General features: G+C 47.6%; 1 protein-coding gene across 1 annotated transcript; it reads left to right on the top strand.

Annotated features, from left to right (window-relative positions):
• The first annotated feature begins 8,886 nt into the window (after nt 1-8,886).
• Nucleotides 8,887-11,406, top strand: LOC117590475 (achaete-scute complex protein T8). Its single transcript, XM_034283131.1, has one exon. It carries the CDS (start codon nt 9,161-9,163, stop codon nt 11,033-11,035), a length of 1,875 nt encoding a protein of 624 aa, XP_034139022.1. The 5' UTR covers nt 8,887-9,160; the 3' UTR covers nt 11,036-11,406.
• The last annotated feature ends 4,418 nt before the right edge of the window (nt 11,407-15,824 follow it).

The following is a 15,824-nucleotide window of genomic DNA, read 5'->3' as shown; positions in this document are numbered from 1 at the left end:
AAATTGCAACAGAACAAAGGTTATTCTGGAATAAACTATAACTAATGGTAGTCCCATAGCACATATTGCCATACTTCTGCTTTAAACATAATCGTATCTAAAGTACCATTTCTTTCCAGTGCACTTATGAAACATTTTTTAAAGTTATGCATAAAATAAATTTTCATAAAGAAATTAAACTCTAGTTTGGAATGTCGGCAGCTGCTGGCACACAGTTGCAGGTCGGGCCAATCTAATCAGCAAAGTCATAATTTGTCTTTTGGGCAGGTTGGTTGTTGGACTAGAAGGACGAGTACGTATCTTATCGACAGGGAGCATGCCGCATGCCAAAAGTGCTACAACAGCAATTACTGGTTAATGTCTGTCGAGCAATTTGAATTCCGTTTCGGCGGCATACTTCAGTCGATCTCTAATCCTTGAGCGGCAATTCACTTTTGACGCATTGCCCAGACTTAAGAGGAGACTGTGACTCGGGTCTGGGCCTGCGACTAAGCCTGCAACTGATCCTGAGCCTACTTCGAGGATCATTCAAGTGTATTTAAATCCTCATCGGAGCCAGGGACCTCCGATCGATCCCTTTCGACTGTCGACTCTCGACTGTCTAACCGCAGCTTGAAGTGCAGGACAATGCGGGCAAATGGAGGAAAATTCAGCGGCGCGTAAATTTTCCATCAATTCACGAAAATCTTTTTTGCCAATTTTCTATATGCACTCAGGCATGGCCCTTTTTGTCCGATTGAGATCGAGCAGACGGAAAGGAAAAAGAGTTGAGGGGCAGGAAATCAACGCTTTACACAGAAATCAGGGAATCAACAAAGCAGCAGCCGATCCAATCGATAGACATGCGGGGGATCGATCCATTGATCAGTACAAAATACTTACCCCATTGATGCAAAGAAATATGTAGTTATTGAAGCCCCCGATGTGCAGCTCATTCACTTCAAGGATGATGTTACCCGTATCCTTTGACTCAGACTGAGAAAGGGAATTCAGCTATAAAACTCGTTCCACTTATAAAGTTCATCCTCTTCTTCGTCCTTGTGATGATTGTGTGTGCTTTAAATGCTTAAAACTAATTTCAGATCAAAGTGTAGCACAACCTGAGTTTTGTTTTACCAACAACTTGAAAGGATTCTAATGGAATACAGAAACAAATACGAAACATGAGCACACTGGGCATGCAGAATCTAGCTCAATCTATGTACATATTTTAGGATAAAACGTAGCAAAGTAAAATAAACCTGAGACAACTCCCCAGTTGTTCCAAATGTATATAATCTGTAACAACGATTGAGATTCTAGATAGTCATGTTATTTGTCTTCTGATCCACCGATCAAAATTGCTCCTGCATTCCAAATAGGGATCCCCGAACTTTTTCCACAGCTAATTAAGATCCGTCAACAGCGGCCCTCAGACCGTACCGGTGAGAGTTATGTAAAACGAGGGCAGGCCCCCGGTTGGGTGCGTCCAACTTGGAATGGAATAGATATACGAGGCGTAACGCAACCAGTTCATTCAACACCTGCGAGCGGCGCGACTTCAAAACGCGCAGCGCGTGCGTCCAGCGGTAGGACAACGGACAGCAGACAGCGGACAGCGGACAGTGGCTAGGGAATAGTTGGTGAAGGGACTTTAGACAGGGGTAGGGGGTTAGGAAAACCGGACAGGCTAGGGGACACGCGCAGAGTCATTGATTGGGTCCGGCAGCTCATTAATATGCCGGGTAAGCCCGGCTGGACAAGGTCACGCTGTTCTACAAATGAAAGTCAATGGGAAACTTGCTCCGGAATATGTATACCCTACCCTACCCACTGCGCATATTTAATTGAGGGCTATCTATACACCAAGATAATTGTGTAAGTAAAATAGTGTAAGTTTTGTAATATGTGATTTAGATATAAAAAATATATTTATTAAATTAAAATAAAATCATGAAATAGAGACACTGTGAGCTCGGAAAGACTTTGCCAAACACCTGGTAAATATATTTTAACTTTTTGCAAGGGTGTGCAAATTTAAATTATATTTTTTGTTTGCTCTTGTCGCACATTTTTGCGGCATTTTGTTCCTCCCCTTTCGGTTTTTGATGGATTGTAGGGTTTTTTGCTTTAATTATGGTGAGCGACAGGAGCAGTAGCAGGACCAGCAAACAGGATCAACTTTTTGGCGGAGCGTGCATGCGGGAAATTTGCATAATTTGCGTTACTACCGACTGAATCCTTTGTCAAGGACCCTCGCGCGTGCACACCCCGCTGCTGACTCGCTGCCACCGCCAGCGGAGGGCAACAAGTTTTTTCAAATCTCTCTCTCTCTCTCTCTCTCTCTGTTTATTCCCGGCGAAATGTAATCAGTTATTCAAATAGATTTCATTTCATTTCCAACCCGATTGTTCGCGCAATAATTTCTGTGCAATTGTTCGTCGTTGTTCGGTGCTCCGGCGATGTCCATTCCGATTGCGATTGCGATTCCGACTCCCGTTTCTACGCCCAATCCTGTTGCCATTGTGCACTCACTCACCCTCGAAATAATCGGCAAAGGATTGCAAAAGTATCAGCTAACCCATGCAGAGCTCAACACAGAGTCATTGGAAAGAGGGGGTTGATGTTGATCAATGGCTTGCGCCTCGACAACATTGCGATACTCTACCAAAATTATGGAAAATATCCTAAGTGGGGGTGCATATTTTATACAAAAAGCAAATCATAGCAATCTGAATGTAGCATCAATAAATATTCTTTTAAATATTGCTAACAATGCACAGAGAACCCTTTAAAGATATTTATTTTGCGAGTCATAGAAATTTAACATTCTAATGGCTCTTCTTTTCCTATTGACAATACGAACGAAAAAAACTACGCGAACATAAAGATGATCAGCTGGACTCTTGCTCATAGATTGCCCACTCCCGAGAACCCATGAAAATGTTTAACGATCTCCCACTCTCTAAGCATTCATTTCGGGAATGTTCCTAAAACATAACTGAAAGCAACAAACACCAGACAAGACAACCAAAACTAAGAAATGGACATAAATTATTGGAGCCCCACGTCGTAAAGTTGTAGCAACAGCCATTAAAGAGCGAAACAAATGTAATGGAATGAAAAAGGGAAATGATATATTGACTTGTGAGCAGCTCCCACTGCGCCTGGACAGCTTTTGACTGCTGGCTGCTAGAGCTGGAAAGTTACCAACGGATCTGTGCAGATCCCAAAAGCAAACAATCGCCGCACCCCCAGGCACGGGTAATCCTGTTGGAAACTTAATGGGCAGCGCAGAGCGCGTAGGCTGCCAGGTCCTGGTGGACAATGCCACCATTGACAGAATGCCAGGAGCCACGGCACAGCAATACAAGTTTATAGTGTGTGCGCACATAGGGGTTGATCTGATAGATGTCCACACAGGGTGAGCGTGCGAGTGAGAGAGCATATGTGGGATATAGGGGGAGAATTGTTGAGCGATTGCTGCAGCAGGAGCAGATGTTTTTCGCGGCTGACGATGTGGATGATGATGACGATGACGCTGCTGCTGCTGCTGATGATGATGATGATGTCGTTGACGATGACGCTGGCGATCAGCGACCCCAGCACGGGACACGGACACAGGACAACAAAGAACATTAGAAGAGCGGCGAGCACGAGTGCGATAGAGAGTCGAGGGAGCGATGAAGGAGAATCCCCGAACCGGTCGCAGTGCCTTAGGCTTTTTATTTCATTTTCATTCTTCCTATGTATATGTACCCAATTGTTGTTAATACTCTTTGAAAGGTTACCACGAATACGAGAAGGTCTCCTCGATGCCATTAAATATGTATTTATGTAAATATTTACATAAGTTCTGACCTGTCTGCCTGTCTGACTCTATACAAAGTTTTTACTCAGTTTTGGTTATTAATGGAATCCTTCCAGAAAGTGTATCCAAAACTTCGGCTTCTACATGAGCCCTTTCTTTTCTATATTTTTTTTACCATTTGCGCCTCAGGCGATGTACATTTGTATAAATAGATGTATGCACATAGGTCCCAGATTGGCCCAGGAGTGTCGGCTGAGGGAGCGGGCCAGGCAGTAGGTGAGCAGGAGTAGGAAGTAGAGGGTGGGGAGGAGGAGTAGGATGAGGGTGAGGGTGAGGCCGTGTATAATTTATTTGTTGCTGTGCCAAACCCCGAAAAGCGCGTCCCGATCCGGGATACGCATGGTCATGGGCACCAGGTACACTGGTACCGGTCTCACACGAACAACAATTCCTATGCGCACAACACACACACACATTCTCGCTTTCGCTCTCCCTCTCTGTCCCTTTTTTGTGTTCTCTCTCCCTCGTTTGCTTTATTTACAGGGGCACGTGCGCGATCATGATCGCACCCCAACCTTTTTTCGAGAGTGCTCGAATTTGTAGGGAAATTTTCAATTTCGCTTTTCAGTTGGCTGCCGATGTGTCCATTGTTCCATTCACGGAACGCAAACTGGACGAGCTCTGGCACTGGGTCGGGACCTGGGACAGGGACACACGTTTGGCGCATGCCGTTGAACAGTTTTCCTGAAAGGGAATGGAAAGCAGTCAACGGGAACCAGCTGAAGACTGGCCTGCCCAAAAGTATGCTAGGCCTGGGAGTGTGCATACTTCCTTCGAGTTTTTCAATTTCTTTGCTTAAATTATGATCAGTATATGGACAGCTATCAGTGGCTGCCAATCCTTGTCGTTCCGTTTTGTGACCCTTTCAACAATGATTGACAATCGCTGTCGAATCCAAGTCTTAATGTCAAACAAAAACTTTCATTTTCACTTGCAATTTCCTGTGCAGTGACAGAGAGTCAGTAAAGTGCTGGCTGGCTGATCCCGAAGCTATTTCGAGCGAGGACTGCCACTGAGAAAGGGGACTTCCGCTTCAAGTTTCCTTAGCCTGATGGCACACTCATAAATTCATGTTCCTGCAACTCCAGGAGCAATAAAAAAATCAAAAAAGAAAAGAAGGAGAACGAACAACCGAAAACCAAAAGGAAAAGAAAAGAAAGGAGAAATAGGAAAAGGCGATTTATGTACGCACAACTGCGCACAGATGCCAAAGGCAAATGAATGAAAAACAGAAGCAAGAATCGTATGCGATGGGATGGGATGGGATGGCATGGGTTTGGTTCGTTAAGGATCGAGCTACCGAGCGAGGCACTTGAGTCGACGACAAGTACCAGACGCACTACAGACAGGACATGAGCGGAGGGCTTCACTTGGGACTCAGTCACTTATTCAATCGGCGCCTTCCTCCGGTTACACGAAACTAAAGCTAATTTGATGCCAAAAGGGGGATCAAAGTCAAAGTGCTATGAATGCTGATGCTCTTCCTGATTGATTTACGATTGCCGAGTGTGAGGAGAGCATGAAATCCCCCAGAGTTCGGAGAGAGAATCTGGGACTCCTGTGAGTCCTGTTTGTGTGTGTCTGTTTACTCACTGCTTTCACTCCCATTTCAAATTTCACTCATCATCTATATTCATGGATGGAATTTCGATTCATAACATCGCTCTCTCCCACCACTTTCTGTGTGGTTCCCATTGAAATCGATGCGTTTCTCCTTTCGGCCCGGCCCGAATGCAAATAAGTCCCGAACCGAATCCCAAGATCGAAATTAGTTTTTGTTTGCTCAACTTGTTGTATTTTCTCAAGCCGCCAAAGATGAAAGTACAAAAATGGAGAATGCTGGAGTTGAATATAATAGTACCTGGACAGGATGTATGCCTTACCCATGATTTACTTTTTTGATCATTTTTTACTTAAAAACTCCACAGATCTGCCCGTAGCTACACATAGTCATGCGTTGGGCTCACACCTTTCTTTTCAGTGTATTTCCCCTGCACATCTCGACACATTTCTCTCTGTGTGCTCCCGAGAGAGTTTTGCTGCATTAATGAGACTTTCAACCCCCTGGAAGGGCTGCGCTGCCAGAAATCAGACAAATTATAATTCCAAACAGGGTTGCACAGGCCCCGAAAAAATTATAAAATATTATTTATTTATGACTGTTATTCCTTCTGCTTTTTTCTTTTTTTTATACCCGGTACTCGAAGAGTAAATAGGGTATATTGTATTTGTGGAGAATAACGGTTGTATGCAACGCACAGAAGGAAGCGTTTCCGACCCCGTAATGGATATATATTCTTGATCAGCATCAATAGCCGAGTCGATAGAGCCATATCTGTCTGTCCGTCTGTCCGTCCGTCCGTCTTGTTTGTCGGCTAGTTCTCAGAGACTATAAGAGCTAGAGCCACCAAATTTTGCATCCAGACTTCTGTATGCTCACACTGTTACAAGTGTATTTAAAAAATGAGCCACGCCCCTTCCGCCCCCACAAAAGGGCGAAAACCTTCCAAATCTACAATTTTGAAGATAACAGAAAACTAAAAACTCCATTCCGTAGGGAATGGCCATATCTATCAGATCACCAAATGTGATCCGATTGGATCATTATTATAGCCAGAATGAAGAAATAAATTTGCAGTGGCTCAACCCACCCAGTCCCGCAACTTTTGTTGTTCTTTTCACATTCTCTCATTCACATTCTGCTTCTGCTTCACTCAGCCTCTGCCTCTGCCCTCCCCCTGCCGCTGCATCTGGCGACTTTTAACCCACCCCAGGTGTGCGGGTGCTGCCTCTGCCGCGAGTGTGCAGTGTGTGGGTCTAGGGAAGGGCGGAATAACCGCTACGGTGCAGATGTAGTACTGAGTGCCGGGTATAAAAGTTGTGACGCGTAAGAAGCGTCTGTCACGTCCCTTCTCGTTTTGATTATAATTGCAGCGAGACGAAGCTCTTATATTCATTATATTTGTATATGTATGCGTGTGTAGGGGCTGTGGCATCTCTAGGCGTATCGTGTCGTGTCGTCAAAGTGGGACGGAACCAAGTCAAAGCGTTCGTCCTCATCGAAAAACAATGCAGGCGCAAAAGGGATCGAAGGAGCTCGAGCCCGAGCCCGAGCCCGATCCCAGAAATATGCGCACGCACACAACTGTTGACTGTTGACTGGTGGCAGGAACTCCGGACCAGCAGCAAAAACAAGGATCCACAGCCGATCGACATCCATTCAGGCGAAACCGGTAGTCAAAGTCCTCTGCCGCCTGCCTCCTGCCTCTGATCCTGCTCAAGTCGTTTCCTTGAACTTTTCAAGTGAACTCAAGTTTATAAATTGTGTAGCAAGTACGCACACTGAGCTAGAGCGAGAGCGAGAGAGAGCGAAGGATACTCGTCAGGATCAGGTCTATCAGCAACTACCTGGCCCAAGCCGAAAAAAAAGAACCACTAAAAACCCCAAAGAAAACGAATAAAAAAAAACTGTTGGACTGCCATCGATCCACTCCCTGGCCTAAAAACTAGTTTCCGAGACGCCGACTTAAGCTTCGAGAATTTTTGCCAAAATCCGAAAATTATTTTCCCACCAGACGGACAGACAACAAACTAATTGCCCTACGGCCCACGGCCCAAACTCGGAACTCAAACTGAAGCTGAATCTCAGTCTGAACCTGAACCCGAGGCAGAAAGTAGAGCATGCCGCAAGTAAGTTGCTGGAATGACGCAATGTTGCTGTTGCTGTTGCCATTGCTCGGAAGATGATGGCTTAGCGTTTGGGCTTACCCTTAGAGGTGGCTAAATTCTTTCTCGGATCTTGTCAATTTTAATTAGGATTTATGGCCATACAAATTTGCCAAGATATCCGAGTTCGTTCCTTTGCCTCTCTCTCCTTTCATTTCCCTTAATTAGCTCGACAATTGGCAAATGATTTTGCACAATGCCCTGGCCAAGCCCTCATTTTCTTTACATCTTGGAGAGATTGAGGGTCCCAGAGACAATTCCTAGGATTCACATGGGAATATCCGTGAAAATCTTGTCTAAATGATTTAGTGGAAAGTTGAGAGAAAGTGACATTTCGCTGATTTGCTTTGATGTATGGGTTGGATTTCATTTCTTAGAGATTTGGGACAAGTTTTTGTGTGATTTCGTCGATATGTTTAGGGGAGTGCTTGAATCAGTATGGCTCATTGTCGTAGTTCTAGACTGGATTGTTGGAAGCTTCACAATATAAAATAAAGGTTCGATCGATTCTGCGCTTTCCTCTATCAAGTAATCAAGAGAGAGATATATGTATGGCCCCGCGTCTACGTGCGTGATTGTGTGGGAATTTAAAGGTGGCAATTTGTGCCAAGGTACTGGCCTCATCGACCAGGGCTGCCAGAGCTTCGATCTGGCCTTTGCTTTGGGTCTTTACATTATATATATCAAGGGGCGGTATATAACCAGGCGGAGAGCAGAGCCAGAGAACGGTGAGGGAGAGAGAGATATAGAGAGATCAGCACAGAGAGGAGCTCTGAAGTTGTGGTGGGAAACCACCCTTGTCCAGGTGGAGTGGATCAGATGTTAGTTTTCCCAAAAGCCTGAGCTGAGCTGAGCCTTTGTGTGTGCTGTGTCTGGATGTGTGCGTGCGAGTGTGGACACCCTACCCTACCCTACACTACGCTACCCTATAAGGGATCTACGAGCCAGGGGATGAAAAGTCAGACCTCTGTTACGAGTAAGAGAGTGCTGCTGCTGCTGCTGCCGCTGCTGCTTGTTGTTTTCATTTCATTATGTTTTACATAAGCGGTGGGGAAAGGGAATGGGAAGGGGAGAGGGAAGGACATGAGGTGTGTGCGAGGTATGTGAGGGATACGACACGAAGGATACGTTATATTTTGTTGTGGCATTGTGTGTGTGTGTATGTGTGTGTGTGCGTTGTGTGCGCGCCATCAGTCAGTCAACGAAGTCATTTCCGCTGGCAGAGCACAGCAGCGGAGAGCAGAGCAGCGCAGTCAACGCCGGCGTTCCGATCCGTTTTATTCCTGGCCTTGCCTTGCGTTTCCTTTCCGTTGATCGGTGACAGTTCAGTTTTTGGAGTTCTGCCGCCAGATATCGGGGCACGCGACACAGAACGCTGCCAGCTGTCCTGACGCAAGGACACACATTCTCTAAGCAACGCAAAACGCAGCACTAACTACAACGAGCAGGAGGAGCACCACCAGCAGCACCCGCAACAGCAGCAGTTGCCGCCCAACACTCGCCAAGGAGAGAACAAGCTCTGGAAGAACCCCTCACCCCCAGCTCAAAGCCAAAGGTAATCCAATCCAAGCCACTGCCAACCCAATGGCTGCACTCAGCTTCAGCCCCTCACCGCCGCCGCAGACGCAAGCCAAGTCGACGGGCAGCTCGTCCGCCTCCAAGGAGAACAGCATCCAGCCGCTGGGCTCCAGCAAGCCCTTTGGCAAGATCACCGTCCACAATGTCCTCAGCGAGAGCGGGGCGAATGCACTGCAGCAGCACATTGCCAACCAGAACACGATCATCCGCAAGATCCGAGACTTTGGCATGCTCGGAGCGGTGCAGAGTGCCGCCGCCTCGGCCACAACCAACTCGGGAACTTTAGGCCAACGCAAGCGACCGCTGGGCGAGTCCAAGCAGAACTCGCAGAACGCGCAGAACTCACAGAACAGCATCCTGATCACGCCGAGCAAACCTCCGGCGGGGGGCAGTGCCAAGCGCAGCAAACTGAGCAAGAAGAGCCAGGAGCCAAGGGTGGCCAAGGATAAGTCGAGAAGCAATGCAGCGACCAAGCAGGCGGCACCCACTGCCGCGTCTCCCTGCCTGGAGCTGGATGCCAAATCAGCGGGTACGCCCGGACGCAAGGGTCTGCCGATGCCGCAGGCGGTGGCACGTCGCAATGCCCGAGAAAGGAATCGCGTGAAGCAGGTCAACAATGGATTTGCGCTGCTCCGGGAGCGCATACCCGAGGAGGTTTCGGAGGCGTTTGAGGCGCAAGGCGCCGGACGGGGTGCCAGCAAGAAGCTGTCCAAGGTGGAGACGCTGCGCATGGCCGTCGAGTACATTCGGAGTCTGGAGAAGCTGCTGGGCTTCGACTTCCCACCGCTGGGCTTCCATGCGAACAGCTCGAGCAGCGGCGATGACAGCTTCATGTTCATCAAGGACGAGTTTGATGGCCTGGACGAGCACTTTGATGATTCTCTTAGCAACTACGAGTTGGAGGAGACTGCAGGAGCAGCCATAGGAGGCACCAGCCAGCAGCAGGAGCAGCCAGAGCCAGAGCCAGAGCCAGAGCAGACACCACAGGAAACGGACCTGCTGCCCTGCGTAACGACCCTCAATGGAATGCAGTACTTGCGGATACCGGGAACGAACACCTATCAGCTGGTGACCCCGGACATGCTGGGCAGCAGCTCCAGCCTGGACGAGGAGCACTTCGGCGGCGCCTTAATTGACACAAATTGCCTGAGCAGCAATGCCAGTCCCGATCCCCCTGCCACGGCACTGCCGATTGCAGCTGCCCAAAGCGGTTCGAACTTATCGCGATCGCCCGTGCCACCACCACCAGTATCAGCAGGAGCAGCAGCAGGGGTAGGGGCAGGGGCAGTCACCACAAGCAGTCCCTGCACATCCCCAATACAGCGAGGCAGTTCATCAATGCCTCAACCAGCGAGCGGCAATGCGCTCGAGACAGTTACAGTTTCACCTGTCGCCGTTGCTAATGAACTCCTGTTGCAGGCGTGTGCCGCCCAGCTGCAGCAGCAACTGATCAAACAGGAATACGCCAACAACAACAACAACAACAACAACAACAACAGTAGCAGCAGCAGCAGCAGGGCCAACACTAACACCAACACCAATACGAATGCCAATTCACCGACAACAGGCCTGAACTATTCACAGGATCAGGCCCAAATGCTGTGCTCGCCCATACTGCCCGCCTTCTACGACCAGGAGCCCGTCAGCTTCTACGACAATGTGGTGGTGGGTCTGCCCAGCTTCAAGAAGGAATTCAACGACATGCTCCACCAGGATCCAGCGGGTGGTGCCACTGTGGGCTCAGTCGGTGCCGTGGGAGTCGGCGGATGTCTCTCCGACGAGAGCATGATCGATGCCATTGACTGGTGGGAGGCGCACACGCCCAAATCGGAGACGGGACCGGCATCCAGCTCCAACGACACATCAGCAGTGCTCATGTGATTCACAATCCATTTCTTTTGTAGTTTGCTCCTGCGGACCCTTGACCCAGTCATTGTGTAAATAGTAGAAAGGGAAACGTCAGCTGAACCAGAGCGAAGGAGCAGAGTCCCTTAGTCATCTAGTGATACAAAACCAAAACCAAACTAACCAAATCTTCCCCAATTACCAGCCTGCCCAACCACCCACCCAGCCACCCAGCCACCCAGCCCCGCACAATAGTTACACATCCTTTAGTTGGGTTTCATTTGTAGAGCCAAGAACCTAATTTTTTTTTATTATTATTATGTTCAGATCGGTAAGCATATATTTTTTTCATAGATCTAATTAAATGAACCACTTAATGTTGAGTTGATAAGTGAAGAAATATAATATGTACATACATACATACATCAAATGCAAATACATAAATGAACAATATTTTTTGAAAAACCAAAGCGAAATTATTGGGTGGCAAACAGCACAAACTACACAAGTGGAGCAATAATTCTTTGTCTAGCTTCGAGTAATTAGATTATTAAAATGTAGAATGTAAAATTAAATCTGTAACTCAAAGAAACTTTAAAGCTTCAAGGGTAAAAACATTTATTTATGGTTACTTTTTGGTAACCAAAAGTCAACAAGAAGGAGAATTACTCAAACAGAAATCTAGTTTCATCATTCAGAAATATTTCATTCAGATATTTGTAGTTGAACTAATATATTTGATTGATATGTTCCATTGCCCTTATAGCTATTAAGTGTTCTTTATCGACAGCCATGGGTCTGCAGCATTCATGGGAGGTACAATCATTTCCCGGGCTGATCAAACAGCAGACAAAGTTCCCAGCGCTGATCCTGCGAAACAGATCAGATGTCTAACAGCTTAAAGGTCCCTACCAACACTGCACAGTCATCGCAGGGGAGGGAAAAGTCTGGCTCGAAACGGGAATCCGGAGTCTGACCCATCCCGTACCACAGTGGAAACGAAAAAAACACAAATGAAAAAAAAGAGGAAAGAGTGGAATGGAATCAGCATATCATGTTCATTTTCATAAGCGGCCAAGCATGCAAGGACACGGCGCTTGATGGATGGATAGAGATAGATATACGCGGAGGGAGAGCGACAAAGATGGATATACATTTGCATATCAGGGTGGCAGGGTGGCAGGGCGGCAGGGCGGCAGGGGGCTGGCACTGCCATGAGCTGGTAAGGCACTGCGCTTGAGTGCGCCGCTTACTTTATATTCAAATGAGCCTCATGTCCACGTCCTGATAAATGACAGTGGCATATGCCCAAGGAGACCGAGACCGAGACCGGGCCACCAGGGACTGTGCAACGTGGGAATGTCTATGGGAATTATTCGTTGGCATCCTGCAAGTGTTCGGCATTCAGTTTGTAACGGTCCGAATCCTAATGAGAGCGTAATTAAGAATTACAGTCCTCGGGGAGGACGACCACGGCCGCATACCGATGAGGCGCAACCACAAAAGGTCGATCACATTTTGAGGCATTCCCATCAAAATTGAGGACCACAGATCGAACACTTTGGGATTTGCATAACTCTTAATAGTGCTGATATTTGTGTAGCATCAGGCTTAAGGATCAATTTATGGATAATTGTGTAAATTCTTCTGGAATATTCTAGAGAGCTCCCCCGGCTCTATCGGGTTTGTGTTTCTTTTTGTTTCGCTGCCCATTTGCTCTCCAATTATAATAATATATATTATAAATAAATCTTGGCAGTTCGCTCAGAGCAGGAATATACCTTGGCAGAAGCAAAAACAAATATCTTACCTCAACCAGCCGTAAATCCCTGCATCTTTCTCACCCTCATCCTGACTTGGCGCTAGACACTCGGCTAATTGTATGCAGTTCGCATTGTCCTGTGCCTGTGCCTGTGCCTTGGTTGTCTCCTGATCGGGCTCGCTGTCTTGTGGACAGCTGCCAGAACTCGGGGCACAAAAATCAGAGAAAATAAACAGAAAAAAACGCGCCAATCCAAAGGATATATGATGCAAAATTATCCAAGAAAACTCTTGCACACACACACACACACACAAACACACAGGCATGCAGGGGAAAACAATGAGGAAAATCAATTGAAAATCGTTTGCCCATAAAGACACCCAGGCCCAAGGCGATGGCCCAAGAACCTTCTTGGCCTGTGCCCAACACAGAGAGTGGGGGGAGGGAACGGAACGTGCATCTGCAGTACCCAAAATCCATCTTTACCGTTCGGTTCGGTTCGGTTTGGGTCGGATTCGGATTCGGATTCGATTAGACCTTGGGTAATAAGAGTGTGTGTGTGCGTGTGTGTGTGTGTGTGTGTGTGTGAGGGGTGTGCATGTGTCGGTTTGCTGTGCGCCTACAACCCCCTCGAGTGTCCCATTAATGGCATCTACCAGTTGCCGGTTGCCGGTTGCCCGTTTCCAGTTTCCCTCCTCGCCTCTCGGCTATTCCATGTCCCCTATCCCCTATCCCCTGTGCCAGCCAGGTGTGTTTGTCGAGGCTCGTTCTCTAGCTGCATTTTCCCTTGGTCTCCTTCAACTTTTCCTTTGTGGGTGCCCTGGAGGTAACTGTTTTTGCGCCGATCTGTGCCGTTAGCAGTGAAAATCTGCTCAGCTCCGTTATGATTATTATTAAATATTGGTTCCAGGTAATGCGACACCCCCTGACTCTCTCTCTCTCTCTCTCTCTCTCTGTCTATCGTACACCTTCGATTTTGTTTCTCGTATTTCAATTTTCCATTCGATTCCCAAAAATCAATTTCAGACATCGTTCTGTTCTCTTTTTTTTTTTTGGTTTTGTGAATGGGAAAAGGCTTAAGACAGATGAATGCTCTGTTGCCCCCTGCTCCCTGCTCCCTGCTCCCTGGCCGTTACCGTTACCGTTCCCTACCGGAGCTCGTGTCCTTCGCTGTACGGATTCGGTTACAGAGCTCTGGGTGGGGTTTACTGGTGCTCTCCTCTCTCTGCCTTTTGATTTTTACCGTATGGCAAGTACAGTTATGCGATCGGTTCACGCCCCGGGGCAAAGTCGGGGCGCACATGTCACCATTGAATATTCATATATCATTTCGTGTAATAACTCATTATTATCATGCCCCCACCCGCACGATACGATCCGTTCCCGTTCCCGAATCTCCTTCTTGATCTGTGCCCATTGAGCGTGTGCGCATGCGCATGCCCCTGAGTCGGTTGATTGGGTGCCCCCCACCATCTACCGTGCCCCTCTTGTCACCGGCTGGAGGCATATTACATTACCATTGAAGCAGCCACAGCCAGAGACACAACCCATGGCCAGGTGCTAACTTGGGGCCAAGCACGCGCTGCCAGACCTGGCATTTCGATTGTAATTACGACAGTTAACAAGTACTTGGGGGTAGGGGACAGGAGGGATAAGGTGATATATAGCCCGAATGAAGCCAATGTTCATTTGTGGCTTATGAGATATCTAAGACCAAGGGCAGGAGGAACTCATGTTGCAAGAAGCACACTACAAGGATCCATCGGGAATCGATCAGTGTAGCAAGAACTTATAAATGATGCAATGCAAGATCATTGTTTCAGCACAGTTTACATATTGGAGTATGGGTGAGATCTTCGCTCCGTTCATTGATCAGATTTGACTGGAATCTGGCTCAGAGATCATCTCGTGATAGCGTTCATTCATACATTCAGAACTTAAGTGTTCTTGATACTTGTTCGAGTGTCTGAGCCGTCTGATCCTCGCTTTTCGGCTTCAGAGTTTTGTCATTCAGTGGATCGGCTTTGATCTGGTTTCTTAACCCAGTTTTCTTGGGCAAGGAGTTAAGCCTCGTTTAGGCATAACCCAGCGTGGCTCCGATGGCTGGCTTCGCTGGCAATTATAATATTTGCCTTATGTACGTGCTTCTGCTCTTTGAGGCTCTGCGGCATGGCAGTCTGTGTGTGCTCCTTGGAGTGGACGCACTTCAGGCCACAATGAGGCACTTAAGTGTGCGCTTTGTGTCTAAGTCCTTAAGCGCTTAAACCGCAAATGGGAAAGCAGGTCAAGAGGATGAGAAAACGGCTGGGCTGCGAGCACTCTGCAGTCTGGTCTCTTGGCCGCTTAACACTTTCCAGAAGCGCTTAGGGAAGAGGTTCACCTAAGCCCTCCGCCCACAGTAAACCACAAGGAGATGATCTTGCGCCTTGCGGCTGACAGAAATTGAGTTAATTTCATTCATGAGTCGAGTCGATGTCTGCTTCCATATTGTCCTAATGTCCCCCCTCAAAATGAATGGCATAAGGACAACATCTGCTGCTGCATGCAGCAAACTGATACAATTACAGATTGAAACGGGAAAACAGTTGTTGCCCCCAAGGCCCAGGCGCAGGCCCAAGGCTTGGCAGCACATGTTTTCCAGGACATTTTCTATTGCCTCGATGGCAGTGTCTCTGTCTCCACGTGTGTCCCGGTCCCATCCCAGACTGGCACTCTTTTCTTTCTTATCCTGTTTTGACTAATGCACTCGGGGTGGCCTCAGAGCTCTACACTCGGAATTGAGCCATCAAACACTCTTCTCGTTCTATGACCAAACAGAATTTTGACAGCTCTCGGCCATTGAATGAATGAGGACACTCCAGGAAGCGTTTTCTGCAGTTTTCTTCAGTTTTGCATTGCATTGATTGAGTCATCCTTGCCGTTTTCCAGCCGCTCTTTGTTCGCTGCCACTTCCCCTGAAGCTGCATTGAACTTGACAAACTGAGAATTGGTGCGGGTTCGAGTTCGGTTCAGCTCCCTGGCCAGGTGTGGGGTCGTCTCATAATGACACCGCCACTCTCCAGT

Source organism: Drosophila guanche, unplaced genomic scaffold (assembly GCF_900245975.1).
Source record: "Drosophila guanche unplaced genomic scaffold, DGUA_6, whole genome shotgun sequence".
Classification (NCBI taxonomy): domain Eukaryota; kingdom Metazoa; phylum Arthropoda; class Insecta; order Diptera; family Drosophilidae; genus Drosophila; species Drosophila guanche.
The sequence above is the reverse complement of the archived record's forward strand: the minus strand, read 5'-3'. Positions and strand labels throughout refer to the sequence as shown.

Coding starts and splice junctions, on each gene's coding strand:
- LOC117590475 (XM_034283131.1), top strand. CDS start 9,161: ATGGCTGCACTCAGCTTCAGCCCCTCACCGCCGCCGCAGACGCAAGCC.